This window comes from Squalius cephalus (genome assembly GCF_949319135.1).
Source record: "Squalius cephalus genome assembly, chromosome: 25".
Taxonomy (NCBI): Eukaryota; Metazoa; Chordata; class Actinopteri; order Cypriniformes; family Leuciscidae; genus Squalius; species Squalius cephalus.
In genome coordinates, this window is record NC_137146.1 from 17,308,180 (window position 1) to 17,334,175 (window position 25,996).

The 25,996-nt window shown below is 36.9% G+C and overlaps 1 protein-coding gene across 1 annotated transcript in view; it reads right to left on the minus strand.

Moving 5' to 3' along the window:
• Positions 1-1,174: 1,174 nt before the first annotated feature.
• fam49bb (family with sequence similarity 49 member Bb) overlaps positions 1,175-25,996 on the minus strand; it is a 52,303-nt gene continuing 27,481 nt past the window's right edge. The window contains exons 3-12 of the mRNA XM_079863003.1: positions 16,085-16,167; positions 13,403-13,524; positions 12,626-12,731; positions 7,843-7,982; positions 5,228-5,305; positions 3,652-3,768; positions 3,483-3,562; positions 3,223-3,349; positions 2,956-3,026; positions 1,175-2,038 (exon numbers count right to left, since the gene is read on the minus strand). Of these exons, the coding sequence (XP_079719129.1) occupies positions 1,975-2,038; positions 2,956-3,026; positions 3,223-3,349; positions 3,483-3,562; positions 3,652-3,768; positions 5,228-5,305; positions 7,843-7,982; positions 12,626-12,731; positions 13,403-13,524; positions 16,085-16,157 (978 nt within the window). The 5' untranslated portion in view covers positions 16,158-16,167 and the 3' untranslated portion in view covers positions 1,175-1,974. The remainder of the gene's footprint in view (positions 2,039-2,955; positions 3,027-3,222; positions 3,350-3,482; positions 3,563-3,651; positions 3,769-5,227; positions 5,306-7,842; positions 7,983-12,625; positions 12,732-13,402; positions 13,525-16,084; positions 16,168-25,996) is intronic.

Sequence of the window (25,996 nt, forward strand, 5' to 3'; positions counted from 1 at the left end):
CCTAGATATGGTCGTGCATGACAATCCCAGTTGATCAGCAATTTCTGAAATACTCAGAAATGCAACCATGCCAAGTCACTTAAATCACCCTTCTTCCCCATTCTGATGCTCAGTTTGAACCTCAGCAGATCGTATCAACCATCTCTAAATGCCTAAATGTATTGGCATGTAATTGGATGATTAAATATTTGTGTTAACAAGCAGCTGAACAGGTGTAATAAAGTGGCTTGTGAATGTCTGTCTGTCCATCCATCCATCCATCCATCCATCCACACACACACATACATTTAAATATTTTTCTTTTGCTGATACATTTCATTGCAACCCAAAATTTCACACATCAACCAAACCAAAATGATATGTGCATCATCTTTTCTCAAAAGCATTTCAGTGGTGCTACTGCCCCACCCATTACACGACCTGCTTTCCTAAACTCTTTTTCAACATCAGCACTCTTTGTCCCTCAATCCAGAACTGCTGCATGGATACAGGACACACCCTAAAACTCTCTCTCTCTCTCTCTACAACCCCAAGAGTTTTACTGACAGAATGCAGAGAGCCCTGCAGTGTGTTTCTCCATCCTCTCTGACCTCCATGCATGCCCTTACTGCAAAAAGACTACGACCACACCCTTCTCACAGCCTGTAAATCCTTGAGTGCAAGCATGTTAAACCGTCTGATTTCATTCCAACATAAGTCAATAAGAACAGAAAAGGTAGATCAGAGCAGATCTTCAATGGTAACACATTACAGACTTTTTAGAAATACACATTGCAAAAAAAAAAAAAAAAAAAAAAAAAAAAAAAAAACCAGTTCCAATCTGATAGGGTGAAGTGATGCAGTAATCCTTTTGACCAATTTTGATCACAAAGTCTAGACACATTATTTGCCATTTCCGTTGTTTTCTAACTGTTTGCACAATTAATATTTTTCCGTGGTAGTCGATTACTGTGACATAATCCATTTCAGATACACCTACCCCTAAACTATTGATTTATTAATATTTCAGGATATATAAAAAAAGCTTCAGACGATCTTGTGAATAAGCTGCACTGTGCCAAAATTCAAACATGACTATGTTATGCAATGCCACAGCTTAATTGCAAATCACCAGATGTGTGCTAATCATTAGCATACACCTTAGCAACACTGCATTTGAAAAAAGTAAACATTTCATAATAAAAATGAAAGCATTTTATTTCCTCTTAAGATCATGTTGTCATCACATCTGACACAGATTACCATCTATCACAGTTTTTGAAAGCTAGTTTTCAGATCAAAAAAGAACGAAAACAGAAAATTATAACACCTATGAAAAAAAAAAGACTTAAATCAAGAACTATAAAAAATATAAAACTTGAAAAGATCTATCAATTAATCTCCATTTTTCATCTCCAAGTACCTTTCAAAACATAATTTAAACGTTTCCTTTACACAAAATCAAACACACAAATGAATTTGAAACATTAGTTTTCTTTTAAATAGAAGAAATGTAATCATTTTGCCATGCAGTGGATGTAACATTAAATATTAATTCAAACAAAAATAATATATTTCTCTCTTTTTATATAATTGTGTGTATTTAGATCATATAGATAATATATAGATATTTATATTCAAGTCAAAACACACCCTCCCTTTATAGGGAAACAAGCTAAATTAAAACATTTACCACAAATATAATCTAACAATGCTTTCATAGCTGCCATCAGTAGCATGGCTGTCTTTTAGGAACATTAAAAACAAGGGATTTCAGCAAAACCATTTTGGCACAGAAAACCACACATAACGCCAGTAGCATCTGCTTTGTAAAAAGACAAGGAAAGATTAGAGAAGCTGATTTTTTTCTGTTTCATAAAAAAAAAAAAAAAAAGGAAAAACATTCTGTGCATCGCTTTAGTCCAGGAGAGAGAGTGTATGTGCATCTCCTGAGCTTTTGCTTGAGGCCAGTGGTGTATGTCCCAGAGTTTGTTGCTACTGCAGCATGCTTTTAATGGTCTTAGTGGTCGACTCGTCATTAAGATGTTTTGTTGTGTACCTGCACAGAAGACATTAAGTATTAATTATATTTGCTGCAGTATTTTGCCACACGTCAAGCCATCTTCAGGACTGTTGCCAAACAAGCATTATTGTTCAGCAGAGCATAATCATGATCCAGGATATCGTCCACAAAGTGCATATCTCATGAAGCCACCAAAGAAAATATGAAAAAAATTAAATAAATCTAAATGTGAGACACACACACACACACACACACACACACACACACACACACACACACACACACACACACACACACACACACACACACACACACACACACACACACACACACACACACACACACACACACACACACACACACTAAATCATGGTTTTTGTAACAAGTGCAGTTGTGTGATGGACACTGACTCTTCCTACAAATGATGCTGAGAGTGACACAATTACAAGTACTACTTATCATAATGTGTAAAAGAAAATCGAAATAAATTATTACTTATTTTAAAGGGGCTATATGTAAGAATTTGTATGTATTAATCGCTTTTTTTATGTATTAATCGGAGATCTTGTGCAAACATATCCACATCTCTATGATCAGATGCTTCTTAACTGCTGTTTTCTAATTGCTGTCATTTTTGTTGTCGCTAACAAGGGTTTCTGAATTGCCCTTTTAATTTAAATTAATTTAATTTGAATTCATAAATAACTATTTCAATTATAATAATTATTATTTATTTGAACAAATTTATATCGTTATTAGTATAAAAACATCTATTTAAATTATAACAATTTTTTTGTATTTTAAATTGATTTAATAAAAAAATTTTTTTTTTTACAAATTATTTAAAAAAAAAAAAAATAAGGCAAAATAGCTCATTGTAAACAGGGATGAAAAACTTAAATGGTGAGATTAACTGAATAAGCCACTGAATGTTGGCTTGTTGAACACAGTACCTGAGAGCATTTAGAAGACCTTCCACACTGTTTGGTGGCTGATCTCTGAGCACTTTAATGCATCCTTTCATCTGTTTGGGGGGGAAAAGCCATGGTTAGAGTGGCACAGTAATGACAGCACTGAACCTCATGAGTCATGACGCTGCGAGAGAGCCATCACCACGTTTTCTAAGCACTATGATTATGAGTCAGTCCTAGTGCCTAGAGAGAGGGGAAAGCAGTTAGGAGATGGGTTTGCAAGTAATGGGAGATGATGGTTTCACTCACGTCTATTTTGGAGGACTTTGCGAATGCGCCGACAGGATGGACATAGTCGTAAAGTATGATAACCCCGACCATGACACGCAGACAGAAGGAAACGGTTTCATCACTGCTGAAGCGGCTCCGATACTCTCTATATCCAAACAAAATCAGAGAATAAGCAAATTATTTACCTCCCAATTTCTAGTGGATTGATTCTACTTTAGTTTTTAATAGACTGCAAACTTTATGGTGTCATCAGACAGATGAGAAAATGGCAAACTTACGGGGTTTCCAACATAACTTTGCACACGCTTGCCATGGTGCTCAATACATCTGTGGTATTTTCAATGGGCAAGTTTTTATTCTGTTGGGCAAAAGCCAAAGAATTAGTTATTCTTTACAAGTTATATTTTGAAAATATCACTGAGAATTGATTTTAAACATTTTTGTTACCTCAGAAACAAATTTTGTTGTGCCATCACTTAATGTCTTCAGCATGGGCGTGGCATCAGCATAAAAAAGAGATATCCGATTGGCCAGCTCATTATTCACTTCATTTTCTCCCTCTGCCTATATAGACAGATACCAAAAACATTGTTAATGGAGTTAAGCAAAAAGGAACACTAATTTTATTTTAGGAAGAACAGTTTAGAACAGATTTTTCTTTCTGACCCCTTTCTCAGAAATTGTCACAGTCAAATGCCTCATGAAAATGATTAATAGTAGACCATAAAGGGAACAGTGTGAAGATGGATAGGAATCAAGAGGCTTTTTCTCTTGTGCCCCAATTTCTCAGGTGAAAAAATGTGTCAAAAATGCTAATACATTATTAATGTACTGCATATTAAAAAAATTGTCTTTCAAAAAAAAAATGGATGGATGTTTCTCAACCCTTTTGTTAAACGGGGAGGGACTGTATATCAGCCAAAGTTTTGCAAGTTCACAAAGCTGGCATTATAAAAACTGAATATCCTTCAATACCATAAGTCATTTTGGTTAATGGCATAGATAGGTTCTGTCGAGAAACAATGATTTGGGATAAAGGTGGGAAAAGCAAAAAAAAAAACAGATTTAAACAGGAAGTTGAGTTTTAGTTATTTTCTCAAAATATGTGATACATAATTGAAATTTTTTTCAGTGCTATTAAATCTGTCTAAATCTACTGATTTAGCAGTTACTTGAAAACGCATTTCATAAAAGCAAAAATATCAGTTTCACCCTGGGAACAGCCAGACAACAAATGTATTTTTTATTTATTAAGAAAGCAGTTTAATCTTAAACTGCATTCACCTGCACATTCGGGTGTGTCACATCTAAAAATATTAAACTATAGTCTAAATTGGGGCAAGTGGCAGATGTGGAGATGGGTTTCCAGAGTGATGCATTTAGCTTTCTTTCAGTATTAGGGCCCTGGGGAGCCACAGTGGGGCTTCTGAATTCAGTCTGGGAGAATATGAGGGGAAAACCAGCGTCATTTCACTAAACAAGGTATGAAGACTGCATGGTGTCCCCCAGGGCTATGTATGTGGCCCGATCTCAGATCAGATATTTAGTCCTAGGAGGGCAGGACGTCTCTGGGGAGGACAGGCACAAAAGCTGACCACAGATCAGGTGTCACACTATATTGGTGCACCTCAATGCACTTCAGTGAGCATCTCAGAACTCACTCGCTCTCCCAGTGGGAGACCATTTTCTGTTTGGGTCCTCAACAGTCCCCTGAGGGCTGGTGTGTGCAAGTGGCTGAGTGCTTGAGTTTTGTGTGAGAAAGGAAAAAGGAAGTGTGTTAGTTATATGGAAGGAGTTTAAATAAAATCAAGAGTTGCTTCAAAGATGCACTTTTAATTAAAAGATTATATATATAATTTTTTTTATATATATTTGAGTGTGTGTGGATAAAAAGTTAAATGGGGAGAGAAATGTAGCACAGAATGATGATTAGAAAAAGAAAGAGGGAAGAGGACGAGAGAAAAGACTACAAGAAAGTCATAGCAATAGAGAGGTGACAGTTTAAATTTTCGAGAAAACTCACAGGAACGTTATTGATCCTCATCCGACTTAGAGTCCTCCTGTAATAACTGAAGTCATTCTGAATAGCAGGATTTGTCATCTGAAAAAGAATGAACACATTTTGAATTTCTATCCATTAAAGAATCTTGAAAAAAAAAAAATTTATATAAAAAAATGTATCACAAAATATTAAGCAGCCAAACTGTTGATTTTTTTTTGTCTGCTAGGCGGTAATCACAAGTCTGACCCTTTAGAAAACTAATAGCTCATCTCTCAGAGTAACACAATGAAGTTTAATACTCAAAGTTATGGGTTTATAAACAACCCGCAATTCCAAGTATGAACAATATTAATAATGATGCTTGCTTTAACAAGAACCATTAATAAATTTAACCAATTAATAAAGGGAGGCAAATCTCCATGCAATTGCTGGTGTGACAGGACTGAGGTAGACAAATACAGGCTGGTAGCCTAGAAGGCAAAGAACACTTACAGGATTAGCTCAAGCTTTACTTAAATGACTAACAGTTCCTTTAGGTAATCAGAGCAATCTTTATCTGTCAGGACCTAGACTGTCTGGGACCCATGGATCCCCTATTGAAGTATTGTTTAAACCTGAAGAGTAACGCAGCTTGTGACAGATGGATAAATATGCTTTAATGAAGAGTCATGTTCAGTTTAGTGTTGGGTGACAAATTTTTGTGACAAAGGAGGGGGTGATAATCAAGACGACAGACCACAGCTCACACCTCAATTTTATTCAGAGGCCCAAACAAAAATATGCAATATTGTACAGTTGCTGTTATATATATGGCCATAACTTAGGATGAAATTATGATGGCTTGTTTAATCTAAATCAATATGATCTTTATAACAGTACAGACTACTTACATGAAATGCATATAAATATGAGTTGTCACTCTATATCTCCCAATAATGTCTTAAGATTATATTTAAATGCTTAGCTTTAAGATCAAAGCTCTGTAGTTTTTATTGTGGGGGCAAAACATAATGCAATGCAATACAATAATAACTGAGAGATCTGAAAGTCTGATGTATAATATTTAATACATTTTTCTTCTAAAAAGGATGTATGGATGATCAAGTAGACCTAAGTTGCTTCAGTCCAGTAACTGTTCATCTTGAATGATTGATAAAAATATCACAGCAAAAAGACACATGCACATGCGTTTACTTGCTATTTGTATAAACTATCAATCAGAGGGGATGTGGCAGATTGTGTACAACAGGTTTTTCCAAAGTTTAATTACAAAGATAACTCTCAGATGAAATGAATATAATGTTCTCAATTGACATCCTTGTCCACAAAACTAATGCAGAGCTGGTATTCAGTCCATGAACTGTCAGACCAGACAGATAGACCCTTCCTATCCCATCCCTGCAGCGTACGGCACTACGGCATTGGCGGGCTGAAGTAGGTCACTGCGCCAAGCTGAGAGGAGGGCATGGTTGGATGGAGGTTGGCATGCCACCTTACACCCCCTACTTTCTCACATTTAGCAACCCCATCTGGGGGGGGGGGCATTTTAATTGGGACATCCCAGCTCCGTGCCGCAGGGCGTCGGGGTGTATGTGAATGCTTGCATTAGAAAGAGCAAGAAAGGCGCTAGTGTTGGTGCTGAGACGAATAAGAAAACGGCTAGACGAAACATGATTTGATTTTTTTGGACACATAACCGGGACAAATTAGGTGGTTTACTGTTCAGTCATTTAGGGTTGTGTGAGTGTCTGAGGTTCTGACATGGTCAGAGGAGTGAAAATCCGAGCACAATTTAGCTCAGAGTGATGTCGTCTTGACATAAGCACTTTTAACTGTCCGTTCTGCATTATAAATTTGGTGTAAAAGAAACAGCAGGTGTTTAAGCAGAGGATAAGAGAATGAAAGAGAGCCAAAGCTCAAAAGCTTCTATGATCTTAAATGTCGATAAAGGTTTGGCAAGCACCTGAGGGAGCAAAAACTGGCTGGTGCTATTGGAAAGTAATTATTTTCTCATTAGCTGGTTTCTAATCACAATTAGCATGTCATTAGTGAGAAGGGGAAGCTAGTTAAGGCATCACATCCAGGTCAGTCTCATCTATCGCATGGTAATGTGTAATAGCAGGCTGCATTTTAAAATTCTGCTGACTTACATGATGAGCTCATATTTTAATCATGCATTTCATTTGACTAGAGAACATTTAACTAATGAATAATTTCTACTCATTGACATCAAAATGGGTGAATCACATGAAAACAGGTTTAGGTCACATTTAACCGCAAAAATAAAAGAAATAAAAGGAAATATATTTTACATAAAGAACTGAAGAATGTTTTTAGATCCATTAAGATTTTTTTCATATTGAAACTTTTTAATGACAAGAATAATGGATATTTTGCAATGCAATAAAATGCTAATTAATTACTTAAAAAATCATACAATGTGATTTTCTGAATTTTTGTTTTAGATTCCGTCACTCACAGTTGAAGAGTACCTATGATAAAAATTACAGACCTCTACATGCTTTGTAAGTGGAAAAACCTGCAAAATCGGCAGTGTATCAAATACTTGTTCTCCCCACTGTATATATTTTGCCATTAGGTAAACAAAGGAATATTTATTGAGATATGGTCCTCACCTTGAGCTCATCAAAGCGCAGTGTGAAGTGTAGGATCTCAGCGAACTGTTTGGCGAGGGCCTGCTCTCTCTCCAGATGCTGTGTGGGGTCATCGTATGTCTCACTAGTGAGTGCTCTCAATAGACTGTGCAGTGCTGCTTCTGTAGAGTCACACAGGGGTCAGTTCAGCTTCATTTGAGCAGCTTATTGATTTAACAAATTACTTATAAATAAATGGTTTAAAGTTACATGTAAAAATATTATTAAATGTATATTCTGGCAAGTAATTAGAACCAATTCAAGGGTGGCTGTTTATGATTGGCAAATAATCTGACTCATTCTGAAATCTGAACAATATACTAATATATTCAATTTTGCATAACACAACCCCTGAATAAAATACATTTGGCTGTATGTCAGATTCTATAAAATTTTCAGGTTTACTAAATGGTAAAACTGATACAAAACACATGCTAAGAATGTATGTGATATGCTGGCATATTGATTCATACTGCCTGCAGACCAACAACAAGAATGAACTTTGGCAACAAACAATATAAACATCTGGTATCATACATAACCTAATAAAGGTTCTTTAATACATAAGATCAAACTATTTGCTCCGATGCACACACATAAGGTCTCCTCCATAAGGGCCTAATCTGAAGTTTCTAAGATGTTCTCCACTAACACAAGGTGATGCTCTGAGCCCCAGTAGATGCCTCAATGACTTAAGAGGCTGTTCTTAACCCACAATTCCCATTCTCGTTCTCTCCATTACTTTATTGAGGCAATACAGTACACAGCAGCATGTTAGAGCAATTACATTACATAAGAGTCAGTCCAGCAGCCATAAAGAGTTTATGGTTGAGGTACAGTATGATCTCAGTCTGGCCACATCGACCCAAGGTCCAACTACTTTTTAATTCTGATCTCATTTACAAGTCTTAAAATATACATATAAACAAAACCAAACAGAGGTGCCTTTACAATGATTCATGTTTTGCTGTTGCTAGTATTGCGAAATTGCTAAAGTAAGTCATGCTGCATCTTTAAAGAAAGCAATGGAAAGAAGAAAGCAATGGTTGGGTAATGTGGCTTTAAATCCATGCATCAACAACAGTTTATGAACAAGTGAGCATTCAGGTTAAGTCTGCTCTAAAAGTTAAAACAATATTGGGGGTTTTCAGCTTTATTTTTATTGGCTTGTTTGGCAATTGCAGCAATCATTCCCGTCTGAAGAGGGTATGACAAAGGGTAGCTATGTCAATAAACCTATTTTTCCCATATGGCTCTGAGAAACCAAGAGATTTCTAGATGTAAAGTTTTACACAGTCAAGCCTGTACACTCATACAGGCTCCTCTCCACAGCGGAGCGAGAGAGCGCAAGAGAGAGAGGTGGGGGGGTTCAGGCTGGTGACTCAAGCGGCAGCAGTATGTAGAGTAAATTGAGCAGATTTGCCGTACGGTAATGACCTCCATCTGCTTTAGTCAGCTTGGCAGGGCAGAGGAGCTGATTAAAAATGGCCAAGGAAGCACACTACTCTCATCCCAGTCAAAACAGAGCTAGACACGAGCGGCTTTTAAGAGTGCATGCTGAGAATGGAGCGTGAGGACGAGGCCGGCAGATGAGAGGAATGAAAGGCTGGGGTGAGGGAGTACACGTCACATCTCATCACATCATGAGAAAGCGAGAGAGATGACACGAGATACGCGGGCAATGTTAAAATGATAGATATACTGAGGAATGACAGTAGTTTAAGATGAACCAGTTGACTTTAAACTGAAAAAATAAAAAAAAGTTAAAACAGAAAAAAAAGCCAAGAAATTGCATTAACTAAATAAAGCATAGGTTGTAAATACATTTAATTTTTCCAGTACATAAATGATTCAAAAACAAAACTTTAGTAGATTATATTTAGTCACTTTTTAGAGTTTTTTTTTATTTTATTTTTTATAAATATTCATTACATATATTAAATTATTATTTCTTTACAGACAGGTTCATCGTCATATGAAAGAACTACATGCCAAGTGATCAGTGTAGATTAGCAAAGCATGTCAGGCATGAGAGATTGCGCCAAAATTAGTTCAGTGTTCTGGAGCAGAAAGAGCGGGAAAGCAAGATGACCCAGTTCGGTGAGTTATGTAATGTATGGCAGACACTTGGTGAGGGGCTGCGCTCATTGACTACTGGTTCAAAAGCCATTTCATGGACTTAAAGGACAGGGCTTCAAGGTCTTCAGGGCAAGATCACCTTCAACCCACTTGGTCTTATTAAGTCGCTAACATTCCTGTGTTTTGATGGGCAAAACAGCTAAGGAAGCCATTAGATATCATGATCGTTTTTATCTATGCATTTCAGTGAGAGGTTTGTAACATTTATAGCATTTAAGCCCATCCGTCAGCTAGTGTGCTCCCCCAACCATTGCTACCCAGTGTTTTGTGTGAGATTATGAAAAGACCAGCTGTGGTACTTCCCAGGGGCAGCTCAGGTGTTAGTGTGTTTGCACACAAAGTGTTAGTGTGTATTTAATTTGTAAGACGTTTACAGCTTTAAAAACTCGCTGAAACAGATACTGCTAATGGCTTTTAAGCACATTGAAAGAGACAGTTCACCTAAAAATGACAAAACTGTATGTAGGGCTGCATGATTAACCAAAAAAACAAAACTCACGATATGGCGTAGTAAAATGATCAAAATCACAAAGACTGTGATTATTATTGTTATTATTACTTTATAGACATATTGATACATAACCACAAAACTTTTGGCCACATTGTGTAGCCCTACAAACAAGCACATCAAACTTTTTTATTATTATTTTTAAATCATATTCTATACTTTTTCATCAGAAAAATCACCATAAGGCCATTTTTTCCCCTAAATCATGCCATCTGCATAAATTGCTTTCTTCTACACAACATAAGAAAAGATGTTAAGCAAAATGTTTATACTGATTTCTTGCAGACGGGCAAATTAAGACAATTAATTAATTTCAACAGTACTTATGGTGCTTTCTTGACATTTTTTGCGACTGTGTGCCCATTTCCTTTCAATATATGGAAAAGAGCAGCCTGGACATTCTGTTAAACATATCCTTTTGAGTTAAATTGAAAAATCATCAACTTGAATGATGAGGGCAAATGACGGCAAAAATGTTCTCTTAAAATGTTGCGTAACTACTAGGGGTGTAACGATACGATTTACGATATAGAGATAGTTTTATCCAAGGTTCAGCTTACTGTATTTATAAAGTATAAGCTAATTTACCCAAAATTTTTAATTCTGTCATCATGTAGGCCTACTCACCCTCATGTCATTTCAAACCTATAAGATTTTCATTCAACTTACCAACACAAGTGAAGATATTTTTTATGAAAATTATTTCTGTCCCTCCATTTAAAGTCCATTCCCCTAAAACTTAAAAGATCCAAAAAAATGTCACAAAGGCATCGTAAAAATAATTAATTGAGTGAGTGATCTAATCCAAATCCAAGTCTTCTGAAGAGACACAATAGCTTTATATGATGAACAGATTTACAATGGCGTGCATACTGTAGTTAAAACAGACACTCAAATGCTTGCATGACGTGTGAAAACAACATGAGAGTGAGTAAATGCAGAATTACAATTTTTGGATGAACTAACCATTTACAGTTTGGGAATAGTCATTTTGACATGCTTTCTTGCGACTGCTATTGATTGCATTGACCATCTGAAAGGCACTCCTCAAAGTGAAAGCGCAAACATAATTTAAATATCACATTTAGTTTTAGCAGTATGATTATTCAAAGCGATTTAGATGGTTTATTCTTATTTATAGTGCATTAATAGCGGGAGAGACGGGACATAGCGAGTCTGTTTAAGAGATCCAACGAATGCCTGCATTGAAAGCACGAGTACTGTGTGAGAAAAAAATTTACGTTTACGGAGTTTCAGTGACATTACTATATTAAACTAGCCTAGAAATCTAGACGCACCCTAGCGGCAGCAAAATGTATTTTGCAGCCAGGGTAGTCTAGCAACTCTCCATTGACTTTCGGAGCTGTAAAAACCTAAATTGGGTCAGGCCAATCACATCGTGTATAGAGTCGGCGGGCTTAACATAATGACGACAGAGTTGCGACGGTTCCCTACTACTTGAAAACAAAGAATGGCTGCTGCTGCTGGAGAACAGTCTTTCGAATCGGCTTTGGCCGCGACTCTGGAGGACTTGGAGTTAAGTTTTTCTTTGAGAAAAGAGCAAAGAACGGCACTTAAGTCATTCTTAAAAAAGGAAGATGTGTTCGTAGTTTTGCCGGCCAGATTCAAAAGTTGAATCTATCAACTAACGTTAGCTCCGCTGTTGGGAAAACGCTCTGGTTGGTTGAAGCGCTCCTATTGCGTGCAGAGGGAATTTGAAAGACAGCCGTTTATCCCGCCCCTCGGATTGAGCCGTGTCTATGGTGAGTTGCCAGACCTAACATCTTGCTGTAGGTCTGGCTTGCCAGGCTAACATTAAACTACTACTGTATATATAATGTTGAATTTAATGTATAATAATACATTGGGGGAATATTGGTGGGTCCTGATAATAATACAATAATAATAATAACAATAATAATAATAATAATATTACTTTAATAATAATAATAATAATAATAATAAAGAAATAATAGTAAAAAAAAACTCTTCTTTATTTTGGCTTAAAATATCGTGATAGTATCGAATCGTGAGTTCAGTATGGGGAGTTGTATCAAATCGTGACATGAGTGTATTGTTAAACCCCAAATAACTACTTAGAAAAATAGGCTAATATACCTAATCTCTGTGAAAATTGGTAGAACTTCTTTAGTTTGCCTACTAGTGGCACCACAGCAGCCCACGCCTGGTCTTGTAATGCCTCGTCATTAGGGTTCTGGATTGCCTGAAAAAACAAACATCACAATAACACAACATCTGGCGACTTATAAATAATGTTTCCACAAGTCTGAATGGAACATATTATTTTATGACATCATGAGAATTGTGTACGTGGGATGAAGCTTTTAAATGATGTGCTCTTGAGGGGGGCAATTTGAGGATGATCAAATCCAAAACCAAATACACAAGATGTTTAAAGGTTTTTTCTTTCTTTTTTTTTACATTAAGAACATCTAGTTAATGCTTTCTCTCTCTACCTCAGTGTGCTTTTCAATTTCCAAATACATGTGGCTCATTAAAATAATTACTGAGTGTGCTGACATAAAAGGAATGCACCGTGTTCTATTGAGCAAATTAGAAAAAAGAAATAAAAGAAAACATTCACTTTCATTCTGCAGAAGACACCAGTCCTTAGCAACTGTATCTATATAGCAGCAGTATCCATGGCAACCAGAGTATCAATCACACTGACACTCACTAGTACAGAGGCGTGATTGAGCGGAGCAGAGAATTTCAAATAACACACACACAAAATGAGCTGTTTTAAAGCCACCAATATTGTTCCCTCAACTCATTTTGAGTGAATTTATTTACTCAAGTAGACACATTTTATTTGAACAACTGTATGTATGTGCATACATAATATGAGTCAAACATAACAGATCTTGCGTGTACCTCTCGTATCTCTTGGCCCGCGCCTTTATACGCCTGTAGTTCGTCAAGTATTCCCAGAGCATCCTTCAGGACCACATCCACTTCTTCCCACGTTTCCCGCTCTGCTTCTGTTGGCTGGGCATCTGGAGGTAGAGAGAGAGAGAGAAAAGGGAATAAATTAAGTAGACTTCAAGGTCTTTAATTAAAAGGTCTTTCAAGGTCACATTTCGTCAATGTCTGACACATTAAGAGTGAACATACTGTAGGTATGCAACTCATGAACAGGAATCAGAGCTTTATACCTTAGAGATTGAGGCAAGGATAAAATGAAGGATAGAACAAAGAAAACGGATTACTTAGTGAAACTTTGTACACTAGATTTAAGCATTTTAATTGCTGATACTATGGGCAAATTCCACTATCACTGTGCCCTACCAACTCCAAATAGTGAGTACTCTGAAGGAAGAAGGGCATTACTGTAACATTTGGTACATCATACATTTCACTACCATTTAAAAGTCTAGGAGACTGCAAGATTTTTTTTATTATTTTTTTTTTAAAGAAATTAATACTTTTTGTGACTCATTAAATTGACCAAAACTGACAAAAAACAAAACAAAAAAACATTTATCATTTAAAAAATATTTCTATTTAAAAAATTAAAAAAATTCTTCAACTTTCTCTTAATATTTTGAATAAATTGCTGTGGCGACAAGGACAAGATTGATAATGAGCGACACCTGTGCAACGCACCAGTCTCGTATCTCTCACGGAGGAGCGGAAGCATAAAGGAGGAGCGACGACAGTGAAGATCGAGAGAAGACAGGCCTGGATTTATGTTGTGTTTTGTTATATATGACAGCAGTCATCTGTGAGGGGCTGCTGTCTTTACTTTCATTTTGTATTTGTTTATTTTACGTTTATTAAAGTTTTTGAATGTTTGCCGGTTCCCGCCTCCTTCTTCCCACAACATCTAACCTTGCTACAACAGCAATTTTAAAATGTATTAAAATAGAAAACATAGCTATTTTAGTCTAGACAAAAACATAAAAAAGATAAACATAAAATAAGGCAAAACATTGTTTAGAAGAAAACAAGAACTGCGCTCTTACTAATGGCTTGCCAAATAGATTTGTAATTTATGTAGTGCAGCGATTTGTTGCAGATGAAGATTATTACAGAGGCAGCTGACATTAAGGGAAGATTTTGCAGCTTTACTTGCAAATTACAATTCCTGTTCATCAATAAGGTGAGAACCAGACCCGTTATAAAAATTTATTGAAAGGTGTACTATCCAAGTAGTAACAGAATATACTTGCTGTTGTAATGGTGACAGTAACACACACAAACTAGTAGCAGCCATTCCATTCTGGCGTAGTTACCATTCACACTACATGGTACCTCAAGTTCAACTGATCTTGTGCCCAAGCACACCTCTTCAAGCGGGCCAGGGCACGATACAAAGTGATCACACTAGTTAAGTGAACTAGACTTAGGGTACCAAACGTGCTCAAGAATGGCTCCGATCGCCTAGTGTAAGTACACCCTAACAAACCATTTGTTAAGTGATTTGCTTGCTCACATTTGTTTGGAATGTTCCTTCCTGTAGTGATCTTCAAAGTTGCAAAAACAGCATCTGAAATTTGCCCATAACTACACTCAATAAGTTTAAACTTGGAACATGAACGTTGCATATACATAGTCCAAATGTGACATCACTATCAGCTTGTTAAAGTGTTTGTTAGGCCATACAGACTGTTCTATAATAGAGAAAAATGACAGTATTCAAATTTTGGGGTGAATTACTCATTTAACAGAGCCTAGCTGGGGCCTTAAAGAGTAAATGAGTCAAACTTCCACAGCTGAGCCAGTTTCATACGTTCAAAAGGCAAACTGTGGAATTTTAAATGGTGGAAACTTCAGGCCCACATCTAAAGAGAAAACTCAATTAGACATTGGCAGCTTTTAACTACAGCTGGCTTCAAGTGCAATTTAAGAAATGAAGGGCCACCTCCTTTCTCACCAAGCATTCAGATGCCACACATTAAGATTGCAATAGTCTTTCCGATTTTATGTTCACATCTTGGTACAGTAGGTCCTGTTCCAGTGCTCTGTGTCTTGGAGTCTCTCGCACTCCCATCCTCTTTATTAGTGTTACATAACTTTTTCTTACTCGTTCTTATAGGTGTCTGCCTGATGACCCATGAATGAGCCAATGATTTCGAAGTGACTTCATATCGCCCCCTGTCTTTCTTCAAAGAAACAGCTACTGTGATTAAAAATCGAGACAAACATTGTAGGGTGGAAATGTTCTGTGGGCAAGGGCAATAAAAGCCAGGAAACTCTTGTTTTCCACTGTCTTCTTTTCTTTGGTTTATTCACCTTCCTTTGCTTTGAAGGGAGTTTTTAGGTTCAGACAAATGAGATGGTAGCAGATTGTTTGTGGTTCATGAACCAGTCTCCAGGGGAAAGGAGTTTTAGATAGTATCAAGTTCCAAAGGGGAACTGGCATTATTTATATGGTGACCGGGTGATGACCTACACATCTTAATGGCAAAGTTGATGACAAAGTGCCCAAACATACCAACAAGGACACATGCGATACTAAAGTAGTGCATATTGTGAAGGAAGCTTAAAGAATGGAAGACTGTTTACAAGTAAGAAATGAAAGAGTTTATTTCTATAGAAAGGGGAGAATCTCACTTTCAAAATCGAGGAAGAAGTTGGGCTCTTGTTCAAGGTCTGTGCATGTCAAAACTTTGAGGAGGTTCCCCATGACAACGTACCTAAAGGGAAAGAGAAAGAGACAGAGTTAAGTGACACATTCTGAACAGAAAGCATGATTCTGGTGGTCAGTTTAAGGTGGGGGCACTTAAGTGCTCTACTTTGATTCCATAATGGAGCTTATCTTCCCTGTTATCGGTCAAGAAACCATCGACCCTCCAACCACCAGTCGACGCTCCTTCCCTTTACCCCACAGCTTCCACTCTCCAGACGCAGTGGTTTTCCTGTGCAGGGCCTTGGGTCGACCAGATGTCACTACTGTAACCCCCCTCCTTCAGCACACACACAGAGTTACGGGAATCCCTGTGCTTAGGTGGCCAGTGCCAACTGTGCATGTCATGCCTACTGCTCACGTTCAGTTCCCTATTGAGGGGCCCCAGGCGTTCAAAGTCAAGATTTAGGAAGTAGACTAGTGTTTTTAGATGTAAAAACAGCCCTCTAAAAACCATTAATTCTCTTGGGATAACTGAGGCCATTGGGTTTACCATTTTGCTTTTGCAAAACATGAATAACAGTAGACACTGACAGTAGACAGGGGTGCAGTACAGAAGCAAGGCCAAACAATCCTTCCACAGAGCTAAATTGAGGAGGGAAAAGTCACATTCCATTCAATAAAAGGGTAATTTTAATAGAAGACAGGACTTTAGAGTTACTGACTTTATGAACTAATAAAAAGTATAAATGGTACCATCTTCGATCCCAGTTTAAAGCACAAACACATATTGAAGCCCAATATACTTCACTTTTTACAGGTCAGGTAGAGTACAGTATGCATTCAATGTGCATAAAGTAAATTTTATCATCAGTATATGTGTGCAAGCCAGTGTTTGCCTTGTTTGTCCACAACGAGATAACACTGTTTTGGTTGTTTTACAAACAAAAAAGAAACGGAAAAGCAAAACAACAACATCTTCAAACTTCTGGAGATGCAACAACAATAGACACCCATGTTGATGAGCACAGTCATAACTTCTGGAGAGAAATAGCACAGACATTGGACAAGAATGAGGTTTTCTGGTGCGTTTCTTGTAAAGCACCAGTGTTCATGCACACTATAAAAATTTACATTAAGAGCAATTTTTCCTACTTTGTAAATATTTTGGCGGCTGCCAACATTAATCTTTGTCCTGCCAAACCTGCTGTTCTTCAGTACCGGTACCCGCTTATAGTCAGCTTCTTTAAAGTGCTCTGTGAAGAGCGTCAAAGGTTTCTATTTACAACTTGTTTTTGCAGCGTTGAGCTTTGTAGCCAATCACAGACATATCTGTTGAGCGTGCAATTGCCAATCAGATGTTTAAGTTTGTCAGAATCCGTTTAAAATGGTGAAGGTTTTGTTCAGCGCGAGTTCTGCACGCTCACGAATCCTTTCATTAAAACCAAAAAAAGTATAAACACGATGTCAATGCAAATGCAGTGTCAATGCAATACAAAACAATAGAGCTGCCACTTTTTGTATGTAATATATTATTAACAGAAAGAAGCAAGATAAAAAAAACAAACAAAAAAACATGTTATTATAACTATTTTGGAAAACCTTGGCTAAAACTGAAAGTGGACTTCTAATGTTACAGATCTTTACAAAATCGCTCCAACACAGTTATAAAAGCACTGTGTTTTAGCCTGTTAGAAAGTAAACTGTACAAGGACGATTCTGAGAAATCACACAGAAGGAAAAAATCCTTCCTTCCTAGTATATGCCAGTGTCCTCTAAAACAGTCACCTGACATATAACCAGATAAAACACTGAGAATTGTGGTGGAGGCATTTTCCCATCGGCTTACAATGATATTTCTCGGTATAAAAGTTATTTTTACCAAGAACTCCAGTGGTCCTGTAGGTAAGCCTCTTGCTTTAAGTGACAGGAGTATCTGATTTGAATCCTGTAATGTAATTTTTTTTGTTGTTTTTTTGTTTTGTTCATACATTTACCAAATGCACAATTCAGCTACAGATAATCTATTAAAACTACGCCAAAACAAATTTTTGTGTGTGTTTTTATTATGTTTATTTAAGACAAAATTAGAATTTTAATATCAATCATAAGCAAGTAATAATTAATGATGGGCCGTTGAATTATTAGAAAAATGATGCACACCCCGAGGTGGTAATGTGGCCACGATGCAAAGCAGACACATTTTTTGTAGGAATAATTTCTTATCTCATCCCAAGGCTCCATTGAAAATTCCAAAACATAATTTTTGAGCTAGTAACGGAGGCTTGACTCTTGAGCCATTGATATACAGGCTAATGTCAGGGCTATCTGGGCGTGTGCTTTGAATGCATGCACAAAGAAAACTTCTCACATATCATGAGAGTACCGAATTGAGTTCTCTTTTGCACCTTAATATAATATAATATAATATAATATAATATAATATAATATAATATAATATAATATAATATAATATAATATAATATAATATAATATCCTTACAATACAAAGATAGTTGTACAAGTACACACACACACACACACACACACACACACACACAAAGTATTGACACAGATGTACACAATGTCATGACTACCTAATCCATACTGTTTTGAAAGCTTGTCGTAAAGGTAGCTGCATCATACATACAGGCTGAACAACAAAAAAGACTGGGTTGTGTTTTCTTTCACCTAGTACAAAAGATGAAAGAGGAGAAGCAAGCAAACGAGAGGGAAAGGGTCAATCTAGGCCATGACAACAGCAGCAGCGTATTACCCATGATTCCTGCGCCTCTGGCGGGAAGGGAGAGGAGTATAAAAACACACACACATACAGTAAGCATGCAGACAGCTAGATGTAGGTCACAGACATAAGTGTTTATGTGAGTATATGAGTGTTATATAATAGCTGATGGTGAGACAGGGCACTTCTAAAAGAGATGCAAATCTGGACAGCATGGGAAAAACAGTCACTCCTACACGCCTGTCATTACAATTAACGTTAGTCATAGGGGCGAAGTATAAATAGCAGATCACTGAATGTCTTGGAGTGAATAAGTGAATTATATTGGCTGTTGGTTTATGTAACTGGTTAGTATGTGGAGAGTCATATACCGTATATTTTCTTAACATGCAAGAGTTTAGGTTAAATGTATAAGGGAAGGTGTAAAACTTTGTCCTTTAATTCATCGCCATTTATTTGAAAATTTTCACTACTTTTAATCATGAATTTAAGAACAAATATTCCATGTATTCTCTCAGTTAATGTAGAATTATAAAGTAAGGCTGAAATTATAAATTATAATGAACTAAATTGACAGCCTTACTTAAAAGTAAATATGTCAATTTAACATCTCAATTTAGTGTGACTAATAATTAAAATAAATAAATAAAATCAGCTGGGATGCTTTAAAAAAACAGTGAAGTGCAATACAATGACCAAATATGTGATGGCCAAATATTTTACACAAGACCAACAATTATATACAGTATATAAAAACAATAACATTTAAAAAGTAAATCTTCTAATATACTTCTAAAGTTTTTTGTCTTGTCAATGATTGTGTCTGCTGCAATCATTTCTTTGAATTAACTTCATTTGATTTAATTTACTATTTCGTATGTTAAATAAATAACATGAATTGATATATTTATTGGCTTAATTAATTGACCATGCAATTAATTTAATTATTATATTTGGTATTAATTTAATCAATCTGTTAATTTAATCGATCATATCCCTTATAATAATTAATTTAAAAAAAAAAAATCATTTAATTTCATTGAAATGAATTGTAGATATAACACACCACATGACACTGCTGGAATTGCTTGAAATTTCATGTCAACTAGTCTCGTGCATGTCTGGGCTGGGAACACGGCAGAGAGATGGAGAGGGCGTATGTAGAGTGACAGGAGACAAGCTGCTGACAGGTGGAAAGTTGAGACATGAAGAGGTAGACAGGTAAACAGGTAAAGATACAGTGGGCATGAGATTTGACAAGGAGTGACGCAGGGGTTGAAGTCAGGTGAAGTGTCTGAGCTGGGATCATCTGTGTGTGAGGGTCTCAAACAGTTACAGGGACTGGAAGATACTGACAGTAAACCAATGATCAAAAGCACTCTAACCCATACTGACAGAAGAAAACTCACCTGAGCCAGCATACTCTAACTGATTCAGACATTCACACTTTACAAAGAGACACATGGACACATGGACACATGGTGAGGGACAGTGACAGGTTAAAGCTACACAGAGGATCATGTGGAGGTCAAGGCTTAGCAAATCTTAGGATTAGAGTTCAAGGTCAGAGGAGTCAATCTCACAAAACAACCGCTGAACCAGTGCAAAATAATAGTATCTTCCCTCGGCTTGCTTGAAAAGGTTACGTTTTTAGGTGTGCAAAAGTATGTTACAGAGAGCGTTAATTTTATGGACAACCAAAAACAACAGAAAAACCCAAGCCTAGAGAAGTCTGAACAATGAAATCCAAAATCACCTTATTAATATAATATAATATAATATAATATAATATAATATAATATAATATAATATAATATAATATAATATAATATAATTAGTGCTGGGCAACAATTAATCGCATCCAAAATAAAAGTTTGTGTTTACATAATATATGTGTGTGTACTGTGTATACAGTAATTATTAATTTGTATATATAAATACACAAATATGCATGTAAATATTTAAGAAATAATTATATATTATTTTATATTAATTATATTATATTATATTATATTATATTATATTATATTATATTATATTATATTATATTATATTATATTATATTATATTTAGTGCTGGCCAACGATTAATCGCATCCAAAATAAAGTTTGTGTTTACATAATATATTTGTTTGTATATATAAATACACATGCATGTAGACCTATATATATATATATAAATTATGTATAAATATATATACAGTATATTCATGCAAATATTTCTTAAATATCTACGTGCATATATGTGTATTTATATATACAAATTAATAATTACTGTATACACAGTACACACACATATATTAAGTAAACACAAACTTTTATTTTGGATGCGATTAATTGTTGCCCAGCACTAATTATATTATATTATATTATATTATATTATATTATATTATAAAATAGTATAATATAATATAATTTAAACTATATATAATGCTTTTGCGCCCGCTTTTACTGTGTTCATACTGATGGAAAGTTGCTAAAAATAAATGTGATCTGAATCCAAGCCATGCCAAAGATGTACTGCTGCCAAGTGCGCCAACCCCAAATCCCAGCCAGCACTCCCTCTAACCATTAGGGGGTCATTCCAAGGACGCCCATCTCAAAAATCCAATATTTCACCAAATTTTCACTGACAATCATATTTCGTATTAAAACAAAAAAGCAAACAAAAAACTTAAAATATTTATTTAGAGAAAGATCTTTTTTTCATAGACAAAATATATAAAGTCAAAAGTTTTCATTTATGGTAATGATATCATTGGCTTAAAGGTCCTAATTACTCCTCATGACAACAACAGGGTATGTGGGCCACACTGAGGCAAGAGTGAAGATTATATTAGGCTCAGTGCATTTGCCTCTCAGCTTCATTCACAGCGGTCCCAAAGGGTGAAGGCGAGCTCCCCATACGAGCGCTTTCCGACAGAGAGAGGCTCTGACCTGGTTGTTTTCTTTTGGAAGCCTCCTACTGGGAGATTGCGTGCTGGAGGAGAGGAGCTACGATGGGATCTGGAGAAGGAGGGGGGCAAAGGGGGGTTCATTTAAGCCTGCTGGGCACTTACCATTCACTACTGCATTTTGATTGGCTGCACGCAAAGTTCTCCTTCTCCTGCACTCCACTGTATCCATGGAGCTGAAAAAAAGCTGGTGCTACCAAAAACACGCCGACAGCCAATCAGAAAGCGAATGGCGAGGTGGAGGGGAGGATGAGGGCACTGGAACAGTAGTCCCGACTTAAGAGCTTGCGTATGAATATATGAATAGGGATGAGGTAATGCGCCAAAAATGCACAACTAGCGCAACAGCGACATGCTGATTAATCACGGAATTCAACCAGTAACTGACATTCCAGTCTGAGGATGCAGAAATACATCATCACTTATCCTGGTAAAAAGGTAAAATAGAATGAGCTGCTTTTATACCCGCTCCAATATTTTACAGTAATCTAAATCCATGTATGCAATGCAACCGATAACATATGGCAGGCTGGAATTCTGCAGGAGCACTGCAGCATGGGAATCCACGTGCTCCTCCATACTACGCTATAGTTGTGGCGGCATAGAAAAAAGAAAAAAAACAATCTCCCCCTCCGTCACGTGGGCACGGCCGTGGAGTGGCTAACCGGCTGCCTGGGGCATCGAGGGGGAGGGGAGCGAGTGAATTAGTGTGTTTTCATGTGCTTGCTTGAGTGAGTGGATGTAATAATCCAGTTATGTATGTGGTGAAGTATGTGCAGAATTGATCCTAATGGGAGAATATTGCCAGAAGAGCGACACTTAACGTAGCAGCCTTGTCTAAAATCAAATTTATAGAGGCTTAGCCAGAGATTTATGCAATTCAGCCTTAAAATACACATTTATTGATGATCAATTTCCAAACGTCAAGTGTGTGTCTGTGATATCTGTTAAGGTATGCTCAAGTATGAGTAATGTGTGCATGCCTGGGATGCATCATGCAGTGTCACTCTACAGCAGCATCACTTACATCCTTGTCTGCAGTTTTAACTTGACCTAAATTTCCCGGGGCGTGCCGCCACATCGTATTAGCCGAAAAGCTGTGCTCTGATTTCACCCCGAACCCTTGAAACCCACCCAGTCAAACAGAAAATGGGGGCGCAGATACCCTTCATTCAGCCTAAAAATCTTGCATGACCTGCCTGACCCCACCCGGCTGAGTTGATGAGTTAAATAAAATGAAGGAATCAAAAGGATGATGGATGAGGGGAAGCGTGCATTTGTTTTTGACTTGTAGCTCCGCCCACACTGGCCACACTGGAGTAAACAGCCGCTTTAATGCCCTCTTTAAGCACAAAATCAAAACAAAATGCTGGATAAGCCAATGAGGTTGCGGCGCTCTTGAGGGATGTAAGCTATTGGTGCCTCTGGTTTGAATTTTACTGCAACAACACTGTCAAATGACAACCGTGACATTTGTAGCTTTGATGTATCCTGCACCATGACAAATAGTGACACACAAACAGCATGACGTTACTGCTGCTCACTTACAATTGTTATCATTTAAAGAATTTGCATAATTCTCAAGTAGGTGGTGGTGTATGGTGATAACCGAAAAGGTTGAGAGTAGGATTTTTGGTTAATCTCTCCTACAATAGGACCTCTTAGGCGGCGATGTACCTTTCACGATCAAAGCCAGAAACCATGGCAACCGAATATCATAAGCCAAAACAGGGCACCTCATCTGAAATGTTGGGAGAAGGAATTTTAAGCTGCCCCATTCCAAACGTTCAAAGTCTGTTTAATCGACAAACATGCATCACTTCCATTTCTGAAGCTCTTGAGATTAATGTAATCTTTCAAAGTTCCTTATGTTTTGTAAAGGAACAATGAGTTACGCCAAAAAAAAAAAAAAAACGAAAACAGAACTTAATGCATCCTGCCTCCTAAATGTCACAGGTAGTGTAACGTCCATGTTCGCGTCAGAAAACAGCAGAACTAGAGAGAATTCATGTGTTGGTGTCCTTCAATTACAGCGAAGGTCTTTAAGATCCGAGAAAGTCATTTGGCGCAAGACAAGCGCAGGACGTTTAGGCTCTGCATACAGATTAACACTGGCTGTGGCACTTTCGCAGCCTCAAGATGGAGATCTTGGCTAGGAAGTTTGCATGTGTCTGACCCCCTTTTTGAAGCACTGATGGATGTCTCTTGGCTATCAAATAAATTAAAAAAGGACATTATTTGACAAAAAGAAAATGTCAAATGCTTGTTTCAGTTTCTTTCGGTTTGCTTAATTCAGAGTAAGTGTGTGGCGGTCAGGAGAGTTGTTCGTGCGGAGTGTGAAGGGTGGGGCACTGTCAAACTGTGATGGGATTTTTGGGGTTGTGTGCAGCATGAGTTGGATTTACGCTAAGAGGCTTGAAATGGATTTTTAGGCACAGAGCACCCTCTGCTGAAAGGTGTGTGCAGTCGACCACTCCCTATTCTCTGGAAAATAAAATAAAATAAAATAAAATAAAAGTGTATTGCATCAAGAAAATACTAATACCCACAATTCTTAATCTAGGACTGATGTAAATTTCATAATAAGGTAAGAAAGGGGTAAAGGAAGGTGAAGAAGTTTATCATGAACAATAATTTGTTTAATATTAACCATTGGGGATTGGACTGATGAATTGGGCACCAAGACCATGAGCATGTATTAAGAAAAAATATAGGAAGCCTGCACTATTTTCATAACAGACTTAATGATGGCTTCATAAAACTTTAGCAAAAATGGTCAATGGAGAATGATCTTGACATTAACACAGCAGGGGAATGACAGCGTCTGTAAAACGTATGTGGTATGCATGGGTGGGCGGTAAGTGCAGTGTGTATATGACACACGATAAATGAAAGGGGAGCTAAACCAATGAATATTTAACTAATCCTTCCTCTCCCTTCAGCTGCATCAACATGTCTCTGAGAGCAGGCACTGACTGACTCACAAAACACACCGCCATCCTTCTCATACCTAAAAGATGTCTCAGATCTCAGTGGCTGCGTCTGCTCGCTCAGCACCACTTCACCTCATATCATGTCTTAAAAGGGCAATTATTGCCAAAGGTCAATGGAAAAGCAAAAGTGCACTTAAAAACACAAGTGTATCCAAATGCAAACTGAAATATGTATATTTAGCTTTGTTGAATGGAAACTTCTCTTCATTTACTTAAGTTACGTTCTACTTTGTAGTAGAATTAAAAGGTTAGCTCACCCAAAAACTAAAATTCTGTCATCATTTACTCACCCTCATGTCGTTCCAAACCCGTAAGACCTTCGTTCATCTTCGAAACACATATAAAAAATATTTTAAATGAAATCTGAGAGATTTGTGTCTCTCCATTAACAGCCCACGTAACTACTACTATGTCGCTTCAAAAAGTTCCTAAAGAGATCGTAAAACTAATCCATATGAATGGAGCGGTTTAGTCCAAATCTTCTGAAGAGACACGATTGTGATGAACAAATTTTATTTGTGTATTCAAGGGTAAACATTCATTAACGCACGTATCAGTTATGGTAAACGGAAGCTCAAGCATATTCGCATGACATGCGAGAATCAATTCTCGTGTGTTACACAACACGTTTGAACTTCTGTAAAAACCAATGAGGTTTGTTCTTACGCATCGAGCAAGTACGGTTGAGCTTCTGTTTATGTTTGCTGAGCAATGTTAATGTGAATAAAAGCCTAAATCCAATCTGTTAATTATATAAAGTGATCATGTCTCTTCAGAAAATTTTGGACTAAACAGCTTTATTAATATGGATTAGTTTTACGATCTCTTTATAAGTTTTTGAAGCTTCAAAATGGTTGTTGCCTAGCCACCAACGGAGGGACAGAAAGCTCTCAGATTTAATCAGAAAGATGTGTTACGAAGACAAACGAAAGTTTAAAGGGTTTGGAATGACATGAGGGTGAGTAATGACAGAATTTTTATTTTTGGGTGAGCTAACCCTTTAAGTCCTACACCCACAGCTTTGGTAAAATGTAGTCAACTATAGGCATCATTTGAAGTTTTGACCCCCAAAAAATTACTTTTATCAATTTCACTTATTTATTCTCATCATTAGTTTAGTTACCTACCCCAGTATGGAGTTTTCTTCAGCTTGTCATTTGTTTTGCTTGTCTGACAGAAAACTAATGTCTTGTAGATCTTGGGAAAGATGG